The 18,755-nt window shown below is 46.5% G+C and overlaps 5 protein-coding genes across 7 annotated transcripts; 2 read left to right on the forward strand and 3 right to left on the reverse strand.

Moving 5' to 3' along the window:
- The first annotated feature begins 48 nt into the window (after positions 1-48).
- LOC136197569 (ficolin-1-like) lies at positions 49-6,110 on the forward strand. Its single transcript, XM_065987361.1, has 7 exons — positions 49-145; positions 4,284-4,522; positions 4,582-4,719; positions 4,774-4,818; positions 4,892-5,284; positions 5,334-5,397; positions 5,452-6,110. The coding sequence occupies exons 2-7, from the start codon at positions 4,463-4,465 to the stop codon at positions 6,108-6,110; spliced, it is 1,359 nt and encodes a 452-aa protein (XP_065843433.1). The 5' UTR covers positions 49-145; positions 4,284-4,462.
- Positions 266-4,129, reverse strand: LOC136197140 (glutamate receptor ionotropic, kainate 3-like). The gene is made up of 13 exons (XM_065986855.1): positions 4,088-4,129; positions 3,932-4,029; positions 3,518-3,641; positions 3,214-3,348; positions 2,955-3,152; positions 2,739-2,908; positions 2,621-2,686; positions 2,378-2,566; positions 2,234-2,323; positions 2,078-2,182; positions 1,847-2,014; positions 1,574-1,786; positions 266-1,521 (listed from the first exon to the last, which is right to left on the reverse strand). The coding sequence occupies exons 3-13, from the start codon at positions 3,627-3,629 to the stop codon at positions 352-354; spliced, it is 2,616 nt and encodes an 871-aa protein (XP_065842927.1). The 5' UTR covers positions 3,630-3,641; positions 3,932-4,029; positions 4,088-4,129; the 3' UTR covers positions 266-351.
- Positions 6,111-6,340: 230 nt separating the features above from the next.
- LOC136197617 (transient receptor potential cation channel subfamily V member 5-like) lies at positions 6,341-10,144 on the reverse strand. 2 transcript variants are annotated; one of them, XM_065987416.1, is made up of 21 exons: positions 9,449-10,144; positions 9,296-9,401; positions 9,123-9,241; positions 8,955-9,056; positions 8,839-8,898; positions 8,659-8,780; positions 8,501-8,597; positions 8,404-8,453; positions 8,260-8,351; positions 8,162-8,207; positions 8,023-8,112; positions 7,892-7,969; positions 7,774-7,842; positions 7,652-7,722; positions 7,503-7,607; positions 7,304-7,458; positions 7,138-7,250; positions 6,975-7,090; positions 6,877-6,916; positions 6,671-6,826; positions 6,341-6,614 (listed from the first exon to the last, which is right to left on the reverse strand). In XM_065987416.1, exons 2-21 carry the CDS (start codon positions 9,388-9,390, stop codon positions 6,474-6,476), a joined length of 1,917 nt encoding a protein of 638 aa, XP_065843488.1. In that variant the 5' UTR covers positions 9,391-9,401; positions 9,449-10,144; the 3' UTR covers positions 6,341-6,473. The 2 variants fall into 2 exon arrangements, with proteins under 2 accessions (XP_065843488.1, XP_065843487.1); XM_065987415.1 differs by having other exon boundaries at positions 9,296-10,144.
- Positions 10,145-10,248: 104 nt separating this feature from the next.
- LOC136197062 (cancer-related nucleoside-triphosphatase homolog) lies at positions 10,249-12,500 on the forward strand. 2 transcript variants are annotated; one of them, XM_065986743.1, is made up of 8 exons: positions 10,249-10,290; positions 10,341-10,545; positions 10,667-10,775; positions 10,827-11,018; positions 11,071-11,568; positions 11,621-11,665; positions 11,737-11,886; positions 11,949-12,500. In XM_065986743.1, the coding sequence occupies exons 1-5, from the start codon at positions 10,257-10,259 to the stop codon at positions 11,134-11,136; spliced, it is 606 nt and encodes a 201-aa protein (XP_065842815.1). In that variant the 5' UTR covers positions 10,249-10,256; the 3' UTR covers positions 11,137-11,568; positions 11,621-11,665; positions 11,737-11,886; positions 11,949-12,500. The 2 variants fall into 2 exon arrangements, with proteins under 2 accessions (XP_065842815.1, XP_065842816.1); XM_065986744.1 differs by having other exon boundaries at positions 10,670-10,775.
- Positions 12,501-13,255: 755 nt separating this feature from the next.
- Positions 13,256-17,464, reverse strand: LOC136197250 (chitin synthase chs-2-like). The gene is given in 4 exon segments (XM_065986975.1): positions 13,256-15,032; positions 15,034-15,420; positions 15,465-16,912; positions 16,974-17,464. Coding segments are annotated over 3 exon segments (2,457 nt in total). The 5' UTR covers positions 15,942-16,912; positions 16,974-17,464; the 3' UTR covers positions 13,256-13,439.
- Between the last annotated feature and the right edge of the window lie 1,291 nt (positions 17,465-18,755).

The following is an 18,755-nucleotide window of genomic DNA, read 5'->3' on the forward strand; positions in this document are numbered from 1 at the left end:
ACTGTACATACCTCACTGGAACCTCAGAGATATCAACCATGACGCAGTCGGAGAAAAACGAAGAATGGCAGCGGTGGCGGTGCAAGCGATCCTGAAGTCCGGGCAAGAGACTTCGTTAGGAAACCGGAAGCCGAACGCTTGTCAGGTAAGCCCCGCACCCCCCAGGCTCCCCAAGCCTTCGAGACGAGCTAGAACTAGTCAGCAGGCCTTCTAGTACACTTAAACCGGTGCCTAGCGGTCATGTAGAGCCCGTCGTATACTTGTGCGCGACGACTTGTCGCCAGTTTTCTGTCCCATAAAGTGCGCTAACAAGGATATCCGAAATACTATCCGAAATAATTAATTAATCGTTCACGAGTCAGTTTCTCTAACTCCGTCCGCTTCACCAAAAGCGTAATTCTCGCGACCCTCCATCGGCAAGGCGACATTGCTACCACCGCCGCCGACAATCGCACTCCCATTCTGATGGACCACGTCGACTTCACGCCCACGCGAACACGGCCAAACCCATCGTTCCACCAGAGCAATAAAGAAAGCCAAAACGCCGGCGACGCCCAAAACGAGCAAAACCCCCGCCAAATGTTTGATACCAACTCGATCCCCATCGCCGCCAATAACCGACGAATCGGTCGACGAGTCGCACTGACCGAAATCGAGCCACTTACTGCGCAGCTCAGCCATCGTCCCATCGTCCTTCATCTGCAAAATAGCGAGTGAAAAATTCCTCAAATAGGGCATGCCCTGCGGCATGGCCATCCCGTAGCCGCGATTATCGAACGGCTTTCCGATCGTTTCCGTCGTGCACGGATCGCGCGTTGCCATGAAGTCGAGCACGTTCGAATCCCATATGAAATAGTAGTCCTCCTCAAGTGTTCGTTTGAGCCCTTCGGCCGCCGTTTCCACCAGCGCCGACGGATTATTTTTCATGTAGGCGCCCATTTCTTTGTACGTTTTCACTTCGGACTTGTAGAAGAATCGTTCGATAGCCGAATTGCTCACGGTACCGTAGGGAATTTCCGTCTGACTAGCCAAATCGTCGACTGTCTTTATGGTGTCCGGTATTCGTTGGAGAGTGAGAAACGCCGCCAAATTGGCCGTGTACGTCGAAACGACGATGAGACAGAAGAGAAACCAGCCGCCGAGAAGTATTTTACCCGATATGAAGGAAACGTAGTCGGGTTCCTGTTGCAGCGTCGTGACGTAGAGCAACCATATCGCGTCGCCGAATCCCTTCACTTTGCCGTGCCTTCCGTGATCGTGCCGCTGTGGGCGTCTCCGGCGCGCGTACGGGCTGATCCATTGAATGATGGCGAGGAGTATTGCCATGGCGATTAGGCAACCTAAGATGGTGACCCAGAGCCACGTGTCGAATGGGTCGAGAAAAGCTAAGAGCCTCGGTTCGGCCGGTGTTAGTTTGGTTCGATAGAGAACCAAGCCGTAGTCCATCCAGGCGCTTGGGAACGATAGGTACTCCAGTCTCGTCGCGGTGATTGACATAGCGGAGGCGGCCAAGTCACTATCCTAAATTTTAAATTTTATATTATATTGTTTTGAGACGCTGGGTCCCACGTACGCATCGCAGAATCTGTCCGACCATTCCCGAGACGTGTTCGGTTTCGTTTTCGGGGATGCTGCCGTATTTGCCGTCAGGGACGAGCGTCATTGTGAAGTTGAAGTTCATGCGTCGGGAAAGATCGAGTATCATTTCGACGATGTAGCCGGTCATGTCGCCGTAGTGGGGGCCCTCGCTCGTTCGGTTCGGGTCCAGGAATAGAAAAGGGGGCTCCTACACGCACGGGGGCGGTATATATTTACGTGATTTAATTATTTGCCGCGTGCATCTTGCCTCGATTGTCGTGATTTTGAAGTGGGGGCGTCCCGTTTTGGGATCAATTTCCGCCGGTGAACACTTTGTCGCCCTTTGAACTCGAGGCTTACCGGTACTTGTCCTTTTTTTTCTTTGTGGAGTAAGGTTCGGCTGTAAGTTTATAAGGCCGTCGTAAAATTCTCCGATCTATCATTAGGCATGGCGACATATAGAAAACAACTTAATTGATAAGGTGATGGGTGTCGGTACTTTTTCCAGCGATGTTCGAGAGCGGAGTTCAAGCAAATCGTAGGCATTGTGCACAATTGATTTTTCGTTGAGCAAAACGGTCGCCGATTTAGCAAAGAGAGAAACCTGTCAAGGCAATATATGGATAGACGCTGCGCGTACTAAGAGTCGCTATACCTGATTAGTCAACTTCCGTCCCCATTGATCTCCATCCCTACAAAACAATTCGACCAATTCGATGGCGTCATATAATGCAATCAGCATTTCCTAAAATGCCAGTGTCCTTGACGTTAACTATGGGGACTAATAATCATCACAAACCAGATTGTGTGCTCTCTTTAGTTCACAACGCCTATTGGAAAGATCCGTACACTTGGTCACTGTGTTGGCGTAGTACTCTAGTTTCTTTAGAAGCTTCCAGTCAGAATAATATTTTCGGAGCCCAACTAGTTTTATTTTCTCCGTAGTAGATTCTAAGCTGTTTGTCCCTCTCACTATACCCAGGCTGATCTGAAAGTCAGCTTGGTGAGTATTGACTGAAGAATCTGCGTTTAGAGACCTAACCTTTTCAGTAATTTGTTCGTTGAGAACAAAAGTGAAATTTCTTCGACAATTCATGTGACGTAGGATCTAATAATTAATCTAGGGTAGAAATATTGAGATTGAATGCCGCGTCATTCACCTTCTCGAAAAACGCGTAGCATGATGAGGTCGAGCAAGCAACATAGGCAGCCTGTTCGCTCGCCTGAATAGTTTTCGCTAGTGAAGCCACGTCTTCTTTACCTGCAGGTCTCGCTGGTACAACCAGGTTGATTTTATTTTCTAATCCGAAGAAGCCCTTTCGGCCGACGTCTATAAGAGTGTCACATATGAAAACGACTTGATAATTTATCTATACTGTTTTCTATTCCATCTGTAATCAGAGCAACAGAATTCCATTGCTGATGAGCAGCGATATAGGCAAAGGCTCTTAGGGAGCCAGCACTACGTGTCTCGTCGAAATTAATATCTTCGTGAGCATTTCTCTTTAGTGGTAGAGAAACAGTTGTGTAGACGTCGCTTGACGTCCGCATTATTGCTATCGTGGGATACGATGCTATGGAAGACACCGTTGCAATCATCAATTTCTTCTTTCACTTTTCAGGTGATATAGTTACCGTTTACTGAATTTGTCTTTAATCGTGACATGTGGCAGAGTTCAAAGGCATTACCACCTCTTCGACGTTGATCAAAGCGAAGCTGTTCAATGTAGTCGACGTGGCTCCCTTGGTTTACATCGTCGGGCCGATAAACTGCCAAAGTCAAAAAAGTTTCATCACAAGGTGCAACCGCGGGTGGCGGCGCCGAACGATCATTAGCATGCAAACGTATGCAGTGCAAATACTCCGGCGCACCCCACGATCGAAGGAAGGGATCGAGCAAAAACGGACACGTTTAAGCGTGTTATCAAATGTTCCTTACTGAAATTGCAGGCATTGCAGTTGAAACGGCGCATTGAGTCTCCCAGGCAAGTCTGACGCAGGGAAACGAGAAGGTAGAGGAGCAACGGGGACAAGGACACGCAGAGCTTCATTTGTGTTTGTGCCTACCAGAATTTGCACTGAAACAGCGATATTTCTACTCGTCTATAGGCCTAATTCTAGCGGGTAATACCGTCACCGGAAGGAATTCAAAATTTCACTCTAATCTGGGTTTAGACTGCATGCTTATAACGTCATACGTCTGTTTCCCTACGTTTGGCTTATAAGCTGGTCTTGGGCGGTGGGTTTATCGAGACGGCGGCATGAGGATCCTGCGTCGCGAAGGGTGAAAGTACAAGTACAGAAGGTCAGGGGGTAAACAGCTGGTATATACTCCTACGCGACCCTCGCGCACTTCTCGCTTGCAGCGAAACAGAAATTTTAAAGCCGGAGTTTCATTGGCTGCTTTTATCAAGTTGCGTAAGCCGGAATCCCACGCATATAGAGCCTTCCCTTGGAATAAGATACTTATATAGGACGACAAGGATATAGATTGCCCATTTCGACGTACGGAGCGGTCTTGTTACAGTACAAGGTTCACTTTTACGACTGGCTGACTTGTCTGATTGTTCTCAGGAGAGGGCAGTAAAATCTTTGTTTGATTTCCTTAGCAACTGGCGTAAACTAAATTTAAATAATGAGCTGCCGAAGACGCGCGCGTTAGAGGCACGGAGATACTGTATGGACAGAGAGAATCTCTGGTATAGGAGGGTCAGGGAGTAAAGATGGTCCTAATGGCCAGATGGGTCCTAATGGCTATTTCAGTGATTGAGTGGAAGCTATTTCATTTATTAGTATATGAAATTAGTACGTACGCTTAAAAGTTTTCTACGGGAATTCACAGGCAGTCCCACGTACAACCCCCGTGAACTAACCAACAAGCAAGATGAGACGTTTACTGCATTTTCTTGTCTTTGTTCAGTGTCTGGCTGATGCATCTTTGCAGGTATCCAAGAAGCTTGGAAATATGCAAACTTCGGTAGTTTTAGATTCATTATGCTGTAGACCCCAGCGTCTGTTTGCGAAGAAGTTGTATGTCCTCGAGGCCATCCAGGAACTGTTGGGCCTCAAGGCTTACCTGGTGTTATAGGACTGCCTGGGCCTCCTGGAAGTTTTGGTCCAGCAGGGCGAACGGGAAATCCTGTACGCTTCTGTGTGAATAAACAAGGTTATATGAGTAAATGTATGCATGGATAGGGTTCTCCTGGAGAAAAAGGCATGAGAGGGCTAAGAGGAAAGCAGGTTTGTTCCTATTCGCCTCTAATTAAACTTTTTAGAAAATATCTCTTCAATAATCTCTTTGTTTGAATGATAGGGAAAGACGGGTCCAAAAGGCCCAAGAGGAAAAACAGGAAAAGACGGGCTTTCTGGTAGTCCCGGAAATGTTGGTTCCCCTGGTGTTCCTGGAATTAATGGGACTCAGGGCTCAATTGGTCCTGTGGGTCCAGTGGGTCCTAAAGGTCAGAGTGGGCTCAAAGGTTCAGCAGGCCCGGCGGGTTCCGTGGGCCCTAAAGGTGACAGTGGACACAACGGCTCAGCGGGCCAAGCGGGCCCAGTAGGCCCTAAAGGTGAGAGTGGAGACAAAGGTTCAGCGGGTCCAGCGGGTCCAGCGGGTCCAGCGGGTCCAGCCGGTCCAGCGGGTCCAGCCGGTCCTAAAGGTCTAACAGGTTCAATGGGCCCCAGAGGCTTTACTGGATACAGAGGACAGGTATTTTTGGCTTAGCTTTACTTTTTTTTATAATTGTTTCTTTGGCTAGAAAGGTGAAAAGGGCACTGTCTCAGTAGACAAGGTTAAATCAATTTTGGAGCAACTTCTTGAGGGTCAGAAAAGCATTGGTAATTGTTTTGATGAACTTGCGAATGTGTTCCAAATAGGAAGTCCGGTTCATCAAGGCTCCGGCTGTGACTGCCTTTGTATTCATAAAAGATCTCCTGATCTGTCCAGTGGCGTTTTTAGAATTACCCTTACTGGAGTTGGATCAATTTCTGTGTACTGTGATATGGAAACTGACGGCGGGGGTTGGACAGTCTTTCAACGGCGAAAGGAAGGATCAGTTGATTTTTATCGTGGATGGACCGATTACGAAAACGGATTTGGTAATCTAAGAGATGACTACTGGATGGGCTTGGCTCGGCTATACAAGCTCTTGCAGTTTAATGGAGAAAATGAATTAAGAGTTGATCTAAAAAATTACGCAGGAAACAGCGCGTATGCCAAATACAGCAGCTTTTTTGTGGGAAGTTCAAGTTCCAAGTACAGGCTAAGCGTTAGCGGATACAGTGGAACAGCTGGAGATTCACTTACAAGTTCAAATGGAATGCAGTTCTCTACAAAAGACCAAGACAACGATGCACATGTTGGTGGTCACTGTGCTTCTGCTAGGCGTGCTGGCTGGTGGTTTGGTTCATGCGGTTATTCAAGTCTAAATGGTTTGTTTCAGAGCGGTACTAGTGGGAGGTATATAAATTGGTACCATTTTCCTCGATCATGGGCGTCTTTGTTGTTCTCTGAAATGAAATTTAGGAAGGCTTGAATTACATAAAAAGGAATAGAACGTTTGTAGAAATGTTGAATTGTGTTTGTGAAGTCGTGCTGTTTTATAATGTGAATGCGCATAATGCTTATTTTTAGGATGGGCGGACTCGACCGCTTGTGCTCTCAATATTGACTCCAACCTACAAACGCTGCATGGAGTCGCGGTACAGTACGGTAATTTTAGCGAGTGGTATGTTCAATCCGTGGTATATTTGAGAGAAGAGTTATCTTTCTTCACAGCTTTAGCGTGCGTTGCTCTCCCATGCATAAAAAATTCCGCAGCGCCGAAAATCAGAGCAATCCGGCACGCGAGTTGAACAGAGAGAGATCTAATGCGGTCTGTAAGATAAGATGTGTTTGTCTACAGGGACCTCGCTGTGAATCGTCGAAGCATCTCCTTCATTTCGGCCAGATCGCGTTCGAGACGAGTCAATCTCTCTTTCGAAGCGTCTTCCTGATCAAGCCTCTCGTCAAGAAGCCTCCGAAGCTCAAGAATTTCATCCTGAATCAGAAATGAAACGGTCTCAGTTCTCCGACCCAAGCATGCAGACGTCTTACGTGAGTTTGAACAGTAACCTTCCTCAACTCGTCTCCTTCTTGATCATCATCGTCATAAAACTCCTCCGAGGGAGCGTGACGCGTATGTATTTCTCTTCGATACGCGTCCAATTTCTTCTTCGACAATTTCTCCTCCAAACTCAATATGATGCTGGCCTTAGAAGAAGTCCATACACAAGAAGACGTTGTCTCATTGGAAACCTTACTCTCTGCATCACTGCATTTGCCTTAGAGTTGTCATAGACCCTGAAGAGCCATAGTATGAACGTGACTCCCCTTTCCTTAGTCATTTCAGTCGCTCTACCTTTGGAATGAATCTGACATGAGTGCAATGAACAAGTTCAGACTGATGACGGCAGCCAGAGCGAGAAACGTGCCCACAAGAATATCGGCCATAATAGAATCTTCAGCTCTCATTTCCTATGAAAAAACGAGTCACTCCAAGTTCTTTTTGACTCCGCTCATACATTGTACGAGTACTCGTCGACGAGAGTAATTCGATAGAGACTGAAAAGAGCTCTCGAGACCGTCGTGAAACCAGAGACGGACCGTCCACCGAAAAAGACCCAAAAACTGGCCGCTTTATATATATATAAAGTTAGATTTCTGCACGTCTCGTCCTTACGCTCTCACCGTAAGGAATATATATGACGATGTAGAAGAAGACAAAGCGACCGACGTCTGCAACCATGTGCTGCAGTATGACGACGAACGGGCCGAGACTTTTGAACGCTCTCACGAACTTGAGCACGCGAAGCCAGGCGAATATCAGCGCAATGCATAGCAGTCTATGAAAAAGCAATAGAGACTGACCCTGGCCTATTTCACTTGCCGTGCGTGTACGGCCGCTTTTGTCTTCGTATGATCAGCGATGTCGATGACGTGGGCTATAATGGCTGCTAAGAGAAGAGCGTAGCTTAGCCAGTCGATATAGTTCCTGGAGGAGTATTAATTAATTATAGCAATAGGTCATGTTTTTACCATTTATCGTCGAAATATGCCGGTGTTGATTTCTTTAGCCTTTCCATCTCTTGAACGACGTACTCTTTCTCCTACATGTAGAAATACGGTAGTAACTATAGTTTGACATAGGCCTCCCTTACCTCTTGGTATTTTGGATGGCTGTAGGTCAGGTCTTTCTCGTACTCTCTTGTCCTCCACTTTATCCACAGCTAATTATATGGTTGTACTACTGCAAAGTTCGGGTCGTCTCGTCTGAACCTTGTGCTGCTTTCGAGATCGCGCGAATTCCCATATTTCTTCTACCCATTGGTACACTAGTAGTGCAATAACTATAAGCTAGGAAAGGCGGTGAATCAGCTAGCGCTTTATATGATGAGTTCCTTGCATACTGCTATAAATATTCTCCACCAGTGATCCTTTAGTGGGGTGTAGTCATACTTCTTCTCGTAATCACCGGCAACGGTAAATGTTGTTAAGGCCTGCAATGGCGTCTAATTTTATCTAGTAATTTAGAGATATTTGGCCTACTGCTAGGAACGTGAGGAAGATGATCAGTTGGAGAATAACTCCAGTTCTGAAAAGTCATCACTTGTTTCCTTAATTACATTCGAATTCTTTACTTTCACCTGCCAAATTGCTTCCACTTGATATTTATGAGCTGTCTTATTACCGGATGATTAACGAGTTGAAAATGCTTGTACCGAACAATCATTTCAAGCTAAACCGGTCAGCAATAAAATTAAAATCATCAACGCATGGGATGAACCTACTGGGCTATAGACACTTTCCCTGAATAACAACGAGTCGATTTCATCTTCCTCTGGTAACGAAATGTATTAGAGAATGACCATACTATCTGCACAGTACCTTGTGAAAGGAGAGGTTTTTCGAGCAAGTTGACGTAGAAGAGTTGCTTTCGCTGCACAGTCGATTTTCTGTGCAGTTGATCGAGAGCGTGGCGTGCCTAAATTAAATAAAAACAGCAAAGTAGAGAAGGGTATTGAAATTGAGCACGTTGCAATCACCACTAGAGGCATCGTCAGCACCATGCTGCTTAGCGCTGTCTGTCCTGTGTTGTCTCGCACTCCCGCATCGGCTGGTCTCGGTTTGACGTCAAGCAATAAATGACGTACGCTTTCAGAGCGATCTGCTCATGCACGTAAAGCTCAAAGGCATCGTTCATTCGAGTACTCGAATAGCCGTACCGAGATCAGCTGCCACTTGCAGAGGCGTTCGCCCCCTGTAGTCACGAGCCTCAATGTAACCTATACGAATGAAACCACGATTAATCAATTGTGTGTTGTGGCAGCTCTCTGTTTACATTTGGCTTGGAGGAGAATAACTATTGACTCAACAGCATCAGAGCGAGCAGCATAATGAAGTGGACTTTGCCGCTCGCCGTAGGTGAGAACGTTGGAGTCAGCTACAATTGAAAAGAAAAAAAATGCCATCTTCCTTTTTCTCATACCTTTCTCTCTGCCTACGGTACCTCCACTCTCAACGAGATACTTCACCGTGTCAGAAGCGTTACAGGACACTGCTACGTGAAGTGGAGTTCTTCCGTAAAGATCCTGATGATTTAGATCGGCTCCGCTATCACACAAAAATCTGCAAAAAGAAAAAAATGTATCTTTTGGCAACTGCATGCTCTTCCATCTTTACCTAACTACGTCGATGCCCCATTTCCTGGCCGCTTCATGCAGAGCTGTTTGCCCGAACGGGTCAGTACCGTTTATGCTCTTTCCCTTCTTTATCATTTTTTTCAATACTGTAAAATCAACTCTATCTTCTTCTCCGGACAGATCTTCTAGATACTTTAGTATGGCCGTGTCAGCCATTTTAAAGCCTCTTCCTGGTACAGAAAAGGCTACAGCAGCGGCATCGGAAAAGGACTCCAACAGATTTTCGGCTAAATCGTCTTTGTGTTTCCGGGAGGGAGTTCTTGTAAGAGCCATTGCTGTAGTAGGATCAGGTAGCCTATGAGTCTCTTCTTGGCTGCTGCCAGTGGCTAGAGGTACTTGTACGTCGAGACTTGTGCTTTTAGTTCTTTGCCTATGCGTTTTCACGCTTTCGTCCGAAAATGAGTCGAGATGACTTCGATGATTGGACGTCTTCGTAGGCAAACGCCTTCGTGTACTTAGGGAGCGTTCTCGCGCTTTGACGGAAAGGCTGTGAGGTGTTAGGCTGACTGTCTCATTTTTATTGCGAGTCTTTCCTAAATCAACCATAGGAACAGTGGTCTTTTCACTCAGATCTTCTGCAGGAGCTGGGTGTACTCGAGCCATCTTGATTGGCGAACTCACGTGAGCGCGTAACCAAGCTCGTAAACTTCCTTTACATCAATCATCTCAGAGTGTTTCAGTCCAATATCTTAGTTTGTAATGGAAAAAATTGAGAAAAAGCCTTGGTCCAAAAATGGCTTTTTTAATTTGTGTTCCATAATATTATGTAGCGGCAATTGGAGTATCTCTCCACCAGTCAGTGTTAGGAACTGAATAGAGTTGTAGATATGTTCAGATATACCCTACGAGTGGTGTCAACTGTCAACAATAGTGTCAACATGACCGTCAACACTCTGCCAAAAGCGGGAATCCACTGTGATAGCGTACGCTAGCGAAAAAGAATGCACAAGCAACTTTTGCCTTCTGGGCCTCCTGGTTCGGCCGAATTCACTCCATTCTCGCCTTAGAGATTTCTCTGTTCTAAGGCGTTGGAAAAACAACTCTCGTTCGTCATATTTGCGATTCGATTCGACGAACAGGCGTCGCGATCCAAGGATTTTACACGGAGGAAGTTCGAGAGACGACAGGAGATGGGCAGCGAGTTCGAATCGGCTTTGACGTCGTCACAACAAGTGGAATCAGAGCACCATTGGCACGAACAGCGGACCGTATGGGCAAACCAGGAGAAAGGTATACTAGTAGTCTACTGACCCTCAAAAATATTAGTATATCGCTTTTTGACTACTGTATAAGTCGTGCCTAAAAAAATCGAACGTAATACGGTATGAATAAAGCCTTTTGCTGGTCCTATTAGTGGGAGAAGGGTCCCTTTCAAAGTTGGAAAGTATGTCGTTGACGTTGCTGCCTTTGAGAGCGTTGTAATGCCCCTTCTGAGTGTCGACAAGGACTCGGATGCTGAGGTGCTGAGACGACGTTTTGTCGTATTATTTGAACGAGTTTTTACTTTTTAGCGTCCTCTCTTATTTGTAATTGATGAAATCGGAAAGATGGAGATGTTCAGCGAGTCGTTTGTCGCCGCTGTGCGAACTTTGTTTGACTCTGACAATGCGAGAATCTTGGCCACCGTTCCTCTCGTTCGATCTCCAGGGTCTTTGCCTTTCGTCGAAAGACTCAAGGCTAGAAAAGATGTCAAGTTGTGTCAGGTAAAGCATAGTTCACTCATCTACTACGATAGTATAGGTTTACTCAATTGAGGTGTCAAAGTCGAATCGAGAAAGGCTGAAAGTTTCTTTGCCTGCCGAAGTTGCAAGTATGATTTAGTTTTTTAAATTAAGCCCAGTAGTCATACAGGTCGCGACATATCTAGTTTGGTGGTTGTCGGTCTCATCTTCCCTAATGCAAAAAGATAACCCAATGCAGTATTACATATCAACTACTTAAACAACTTGAGTCAACAACGGGCATGTGTATACCTCCATCGTTTCTTGGCGACGCGTAGTTCCTTCGCTTCGCTTCCTTACGGCACGCTCACTCTTACTTCGCGTAGCTTCTTTGTTTGGCACCGGAATGTCTTTCTGTTTCACGTTGATGGTGTTGGTTTTCTTTCTTCCAAGTTCCCAGTGGCTTGTATTGTCTTCAAATGAGTGCTCAGGTTCCGCCCGGAGTTTATCCTTGCAGTCATCGGGCCCTACTGTGTGCCTTTCTTTGGACGACTACCTTCAAATACAAGGCGTAGGCAGCGACGGGAAGCCAGTAAGTTCGATGGACAGCACTTGGTTATGCTATATTAATTTCGCCTGAGCAGACGGACGTCCCAACGCCAACGTCGATGCTTTCGACTCCCGATCCGGTAAAGCAGTCACAAAACCTTGAACCGGCTCTATGTTATGTTTTTTTTTAAATTAAAATGAAACATCACAGGTAATTTCACGTGGGACGCTACTGTACTTGTACATGTCTCCTCTGTGGCTTCACGCTAACGCTAATTTTACGGAAACGCCGTCGTCTGTGTCTGCACAAACAATCGAATTTATTGCCTCTGGATCGATTACTAACCGTGCGTTATTTAAAGTGAGCTAGCTGCAGTGGTCGTATATGAAAGGGGGGCGAAAGCATGCATTTCTGTACCAAAGGTCCAATTGATTGAAGCCGGAGTTCTAGACGACGATAAAACCTACTCTCTTCAGATAGCATTTTTCTTCTCGCAACCGGGAGGCGACAGTGATTCAACTCTTCAAATCTGCGATGATAGGTACTGTGTGGGGTTTCAGTACAGAGATGACAGCAGTTATGGCGTCAAAGCTTGCGGTGGCACTAATGCATTAGATTCATGTATTTTTAATGAACAAAATTCTGTCGTCGCTTATCCGCAGACTACTAATTGGAACATTCGTCTTGAAATTCGTCCTAATTCTTCAAGTGGGATTACATACGTCGGAACTAATTCAATGACGTATGAATACAATGGAAAGTTGAAACCGAGTCAAGGACTTCATTTCAAAGTGTGCAGAGAACAAACTGGAGAAAAATTTAAGTATCATCTGTTTGAGCTGACCGTGCATTTGATTGAATGAACATTGCGGTCCTATATGGCTCTACTGTATGTGTACCTGTGACTTTCGTTTCAGTTTTGTCTTGTACGTCTCCCTGTGCGCTGCTTTTGGTTTGTCCATGTATCTCCTCTATTATCTGTGGTTTGTGTACGTAACGCTGACGTCATTCGCCACTGCTGCGCTAACTGCTAGACGGTTCTCAACCTGGACGACGTTAGACTGCCTATTCACAGTATGAACATGCTCAAAGGCGTCTTTTCTCTTCTTCGAAGTGAATCGTAAGCAATCTGAAAGCCTAAATAGGAATTTTCGTCTAGGCAGCCTCTGGCCTCCGTCTGGCTGTTTGTGGACAGCAGCTTAGCTACAAATGACGGCTTAATGGCAGTAATAGAACAGAAAGGAGGGGGAAAGGACTCGTAAAGAAGCGAAACACTGGCCTCTTCTTTTCCAGTCACGTGATCTCTTTAGAGCGCTCCCTCCTCCCACTCTCTTCCTCTATCTCTTTCTCGCAACGGCATCTAGAGCGTATTTTGTTACTGATTAGTAGACAGGATCCAGCCCTTCAGCTCCGGTCAGGCGACCTGTCCAGCAAGACCATGCAACCGAAAACTCTACCTTGAAGCAGTCGCTCACGTCTACTCATCAAGTTCACTCAACTGCCTCTTAGGAGCAATGGAGGCGCCAGCAGATGAAGCAACCGAAAAATCATTCACGTAGTACTAGTACTATTGGAAACTGGACAGAATCCAACCCCCATCCAACATAGAAAAATTATGATTTTCCTGTGAAGTCTCGCAGAGCCATGAGCCAGGTCACCTCGAAAGGGTCTAGAAACACAATTTGACAAAGCTATTCTCTAGAAACAGAGACACAACAGATTCAGGTAGTTGAATTCATGCCTAACGAATGTCTCCGTGCATCATCATAAGTACTGCGTGCAAAGCCAGCTTGACAACTAATAATAATGTTCAAAGACTTGTGTCTGGGCAGAAAGAAACTGTGATCAGCACATACTGAGTCTTAATATTCCACATTGAACTGAATGCAACCGAAGACTCGGCAATGATTTGTTCACTTTCGGTGGCAACAGCAGTTTTGATAATTCTCTTGGGGATTCCGTCGTGACAAATAGTGGATCAGTGTTTCGAATCGATTCCATATGCAGGCGAAAAATTGAACGACAAACGTAATGCCGTAGACAATTAGAAACATCAAACCGAGTACGTTTGAGTTGCGAACCATGAGCACAGGATGAAGTTGCAATACGGCATTCAGGACAGTCCACAGCGTGTTGGCCGTTATAAAAATCCACAGCCAGTAGGAGCGAAGCTTTTCCAGGTTTTCTTCGAGCTTTGTTTCAGCGCTTCTTGGTACTCTCCCTGTTGTTTCCGCTTCTATGTCGATTTTCTCGGGAAGTTCTAGCCAGAACTTCTCGCAGAGGCCGTTTTCGTCGTCGTTTCTACCATTTTGGTTTCCTTCACCGTCGCGGTTGCAGTTCTGAATTTCTGCTGCTGTTCCCGTCGTTTGGACGCCGGCGTCTCTGAAACTTTGCGTTTCATCAGGAAGTTCTCGCCAGAGCGTGTCTTCGTCGTCGTTTCTACCATTTTGGTTTCCATCACCTTCACGGTTGCAGTTCTGCATTTCTGCCGTTTCCGTCATTTGGACGCCGGCGTGTCTAAAACCTTGCGCTTGGATGCCCACATCTCTAAAACCTTGCGCTTGGACGCCTACGTCTCTAAAACTTTGGACGTCATCGTCTCTAAGAGTTTGGACGCCGGCGTCTTTACTAAAACAGCAACAGCAGTACTTCCTTAAAATCGCGAGCCCCTCGAGAAAACGACTATACAGTGTTTTGCCGTCATCGTCGCTTTTCGTTGACTTTTCCCTCGTGCCCCAGGACTGATTCGTAAGATTGCACAAAGCAAACACCATCATTAGAATAAATCCAGACGGCAAGCAGAACAGATATAAAAGCCCCTTGAAAAGCACAAAGAAATCACTAATGTGCAACAGAGCCGCTATGAAAAAGATGGAAATCATCCCGCCCAAGTACCACGTGCTGTATGCGACAGACGAAAGCTTGTCTCTGATACTAGAAGAATTTCCAAGGAGCGAAATCGACTCGTGAACAGAAGAGACGTTTGGACGTCCGCCTGGAGGAATTATTATGAGAGGACGAGCTGTGGGCGCCGACACGCTCTTGAACTGCAGTCCGCTTGCCACCTGAAGGACAACCCCAATGAGGACGCCGGCCATAACAAAGGCAAAGAAAAACGTCAAAACTTTGGCAACGAAAAGTTGTGTTTTCTCGCAACAATAGAAGCACACCCAAACGTAGAAAAAGATGACTAAGGCGAACACGTAAAGAGACACGATCATTATGACGTACCGGTTTTCCGCCACTGACACAAGCGAATATTCAAGACCGACGGCCATGACGAGAAGAATGGTCGAGGGACCAATGATCGTCGAAAGAATGAAGACAATTACATAAAAGACAAAGAAAATTTTAAACGCTTCGTTTTTCTTCCATGTCGACCAGGACACTGAGCCTAGGTAAAATATGTTTGCCAACGTTGATGGGATCCAGCGACGCCTCTGCCTGTAGAGAATGTCGAAGCTTTCAGGGCATTTCGTTTTGCATTTTGACGACGCGGCGTAGTCTAATAGCGCAGTCTTTGCGTATAAGCAGTGTTGAAAGCCAACGATCTTCACCCATGTCCATCTTCAGAAAGTCACTCGCTTCTTTCACGTTTTTGCTGTAGTCCGGCAGAACGGCGGCCAAAGCTTTGGCGCGAAACACACTGAAGCATCCCGGAGAGCACATCACAGTGCCGAGCACGTGCTCGGCAACCTTTTGGAGCCAGTAACCGGCGGCATACTCAAACTGCTGATACCATACGACGGGACTATCTCCTACAGGATACACTCGACCCGACACGCTACCCACTTTAGCATCCATGTTCAGGCGATCGAGCAGGATGTCAACGTCTTCCGGATTAAATTCAACGTCTCCGTCCGTCGTCAAGACGTACGTTTCTTCATGCTTAAGCTTTTCGGACACTTCGTGTGGTTCTCTTCGCACCTGATTTCAGCCCGGAAATTGAGGACGTACTGCAAATACATAACTTGACTCCAGCGCTTCTTTTGTTTCCACTTCCTCGTGTTTTTTAAATGAATGACGACGGGAAAAGACGGATTGCTATCGTCGTCGCCTTTCAGCAGCACTTTTATCTGCGAGCCGTACGGCAGTTCGTGCCGTGACAGAAGTTTTGCCTCGTTTTTTTTTAAAACATCAAGAAGGGTCTTTACGAACTCATTGCAGCGACTGGTCTTTTTTTCTATGGCATCATCAAAAAGAATGTGCCACTCAAACTTGTAACTGCCGACGTTGACGTCTCTGTTTGTTGGCAAATGTTTCTGGTTTTGATACAACTTCTGAATTGACGAGAAGAGTGTCTTTTGCTCATCTCGTGTTTCACGATACATGGTGGAGGCGATGATGACAGTTATTTCGTCTTTCATTAGTCTATCTTTATCGGAAAAATCTAGCTTTGTTTTCAGGTTTAGCATAACAGTTTGCCCTAGAAAAGGACCGTTATAGCACGGGTGTATGAATAAGTCCTCCTCTCTGACAAGTGGATGTGTCGTCAGACGACACGCTGCAATAGTGACAACTGCACAGAGCTCAGCAATTGCCAAAAAAGTAAGTGCTATTCAAACGAATTTATTCTTCGATTTGTCGCAGTATCTCGCAGCCATGGTCGCATTGAGCGTGCTACATGGAAACGACGGATAATGAAGTAGAATAATTGATGCAAGCGAGGCAAAGACAAGAGGCATATAAACTCCAGCAAAATGCATTTTGGTTCGAAATGCAAGCCAAAGTAGAAGATAGGCGCATAGACTTGAGCCAAGGAGAACGAGAAAAGGTACAACATACTGTAATTCGGTACTGATATCGGGCAAAACAAACCGCTGTCTTTTCTGTACGATAAATAGCATCAGAACAGAAAGGCAAACCCAATCACGGAGACAAGCTTTATAACTCCGTTTATAATTCCCGCCATCCATCGCGCCGACCGCTTTTTTGTTTTAAAGTTTTCGGGACGGGCTGCAAGCTTTTGCAAAGACGGAGACCAGATAAGTGAGAAGGGAAGGGCGGCTGCTAGTACGGCCCACCATTCCTGTTCGCGATAATCCACCACGAGAAGAACGGCCGCAGTCCCACCAAGTAAAGCAAAAAGAAAGAGAAGTACTACTCTACCAGGCCGTGACTCAAACACAGCACGGATTGCAGTAGAAAAACATTGTTGATCTCCTTGTTCACGTTCACGTTGGATGTCAGGATTTGTCAAATTTGGCCCGGGCTTTGTTCTTTTTGACCTTTGGAACCAGATTGCGTGCCCGAGACTAACTGCAATCGGAACTGGAATGACAACTGATGGTAGAACCGCAATTTCGACAGCAGTTGTCATCTTCGGAGCAATCACGATAACGAGGGCAGCAACGAAAAGACCCTCTACAATACTGCAAAAAATTCCCTAAGGAGCACATTCAAATTAGCAAAGAGGGCCACACGTGATGACGTACACACCCACATACCACAGCAATTTCCCGACACGTCGGCCATGGGTAGGCTATTCCTCTCAACATTGCTAGACCCCGATACGCGCAGCGAAGAAGATTTAAGGTGTACGGAATGCACACGACGATAAGAAGTAGCCAGAAAACGCCGCCAGACTTCGAACGAACTTCGTCGCCGCCATAGCCAGAGACGTTAGTACGATTCGTGTCGTTTAGCTCTGAGCCAAACTGCGCCACGAGAACCGCGAACGACACGCGACTTGCCAAAAGAAACACTGTGACGAGAACGAGCAGCAAAATGCGTGCAATCCACTGACAGGTGACATCTCCCATACAGGAACAGGAACAACAAGAGAAGCGTGTGGTATCGTCATGATCGGTCTCTGCCTCCGCATTTCCAATGAGACGTGTACCCTCATGATGCTGGTTTGAGGACGAGTCCTCTGTTAGCTCTCTCCTACATTCACTGTGAGTTGTAGACTCCGTACTTCCGTACGACGATGCCATTAATTTTCACAAGTGGGGAGCTAGCTAGGGTCGATATGACAAATCAGAGTCGATGCAGGCGTACAAACATGACTCAACAGCGCGGGGGACTGTTAGAGTGGGGGGCGTCTATTCTAGGTAAAAGGGCGGACGAACCGTGCACGGCTCCTTTAGCCTGCACTCAGGGAGATCAAGTCTATTTGTCCCCGGCTCCTTTGCAGCGGCCATATGGAGAAGGCGGGCAATCGGCGCGCATTTGCGCGCGAGCGAAGCGGCGACGAATGGGGCGATTTTTCCGGTTAGGCCAATTATAGATCAAAGATCGCGAATTATTGAAATGACGAGAGATCACGCTGAACCCTCGTGAGAGAGGTCGCTGCATGCGCTGCATCAGGCGTGTCAGTCGTTTGCGGTCAGATTGCCCGTGCTGTTAGACTCGTGCTGTTGTTGTGTCGGTTGTTGCTGTGGATTGTACGCATGCGTCCTGGGAAAGAGACTCTTCGAAAGCGTTAGAGTCTAGGCGCAAGCGTTCGTGCCATGTATCTGATTGTTCCGAAGCTGACGCCACTGAGAGTACGAGAACGAACCGTTCGGTATCTAAATTCATGGTCTGATTAACTATTACAGCGTAGCGACGAGCTCTACTGCAGCCATTTGTGAAGAGCTACTAATGACGGCTCGCTAGCAAGCAAAACAAGACTCGAAAAGGCGAGGGAAGCCTTAGTTCTCCAGCGTCACGTGATCCCTTTGTCTTGTTCCGAATCCCTCGGGGTCTTTAGAGGAGTCTTATTTTGTTCACATACAAGCCTTCTCTTTGTTTAGAGCTGCCCGTGTGACGCTTGACTTTACCCCACGGGGAAGGGGGATTCTTTTGGGATCGAGGGAGTGCACGTGCTTCTTACGTCACCTACGCGCTGCGTACCCTTGTCAGTGTTCTGAGGATTGTTCTCTTCTTCGAAGTGAATCTGAAATCCCAATAGGAATTTCTGTGTAGGCAGCCTTTGGCCTCAGTCTGGCAGCTTGTAAACAGCAGCATAGCTACAAATGACCGCTAGATCGCAGTAATAGAACGGAAAGGACTCGTACTGAAGTGAAGAACTGCCATTTCTCGTCCAGTGACGAGATCTCCTAGCCGGCCACCTGACCATGAGCGATCCCTCTCGCTTCCTACCTCCACTCTTTTCCTCTTTCTTTCTTTCTTGCAACAGGACATAGAGCGTTCAGCAGGTTCTCTTTGTATTTCGTTAGTCAACTTTGCAGTCAATTCGCTTCAGCCCTCCTGTAGGAGAAATGGAGGCGCCAGCAGCTGAAGTA

The sequence above is a fragment of the Oscarella lobularis genome, chromosome 17 (assembly GCF_947507565.1).
Source record: "Oscarella lobularis chromosome 17, ooOscLobu1.1, whole genome shotgun sequence".
Classification (NCBI taxonomy): domain Eukaryota; kingdom Metazoa; phylum Porifera; class Homoscleromorpha; order Homosclerophorida; family Oscarellidae; genus Oscarella; species Oscarella lobularis.

Excerpts from the sequence above, each read along its gene's own strand:
- LOC136197140 (XM_065986855.1), bottom strand. The coding sequence starts at position 3,629 with ATGAAGCTCTGCGTGTCCTTGTCCCCGTTGCTCCTCTACCTTCTCGTT. Across the intron at positions 2,909-2,954 it reads TACAGATGGAATAGAAAACA|ACGTCGGCCGAAAGGGCTTC; the intron begins GTATAGATAAAT and ends ACACTCTTATAG. Across the intron at positions 2,324-2,377 it reads TAAAGAGAGCACACAATCTG|GAAATGCTGATTGCATTATA; the intron begins GTTTGTGATGAT and ends CTGGCATTTTAG.
- LOC136197569 (XM_065987361.1), top strand. The coding sequence starts at position 4,463 with ATGAGACGTTTACTGCATTTTCTTGTCTTTGTTCAGTGTCTGGCTGAT. Across the intron at positions 4,523-4,581 it reads TGGCTGATGCATCTTTGCAG|ACCCCAGCGTCTGTTTGCGA; the intron begins GTATCCAAGAAG and ends ATTATGCTGTAG. Across the intron at positions 5,285-5,333 it reads TTACTGGATACAGAGGACAG|AAAGGTGAAAAGGGCACTGT; the intron begins GTATTTTTGGCT and ends TTCTTTGGCTAG.
- LOC136197062 (XM_065986743.1), top strand. The coding sequence starts at position 10,257 with ATGCACAAGCAACTTTTGCCTTCTGGGCCTCCTG. Across the intron at positions 10,546-10,666 it reads ATGGGCAAACCAGGAGAAAG|TAGTGGGAGAAGGGTCCCTT; the intron begins GTATACTAGTAG and ends TGCTGGTCCTAT. Across the intron at positions 11,019-11,070 it reads AAGATGTCAAGTTGTGTCAG|GTGTCAAAGTCGAATCGAGA; the intron begins GTAAAGCATAGT and ends TACTCAATTGAG.
- LOC136197617 (XM_065987415.1), bottom strand. The coding sequence starts at position 9,918 with ATGGCTCGAGTACACCCAGCTCCTGCAGAAGATCTGAGTGAAAAGACC. Across the intron at positions 7,608-7,651 it reads GCATATTTCGACGATAAATG|GAACTATATCGACTGGCTAA; the intron begins GTAAAAACATGA and ends ATACTCCTCCAG. Across the intron at positions 7,459-7,502 it reads AAAGCGGCCGTACACGCACG|ACTGCTATGCATTGCGCTGA; the intron begins GCAAGTGAAATA and ends GCTTTTTCATAG.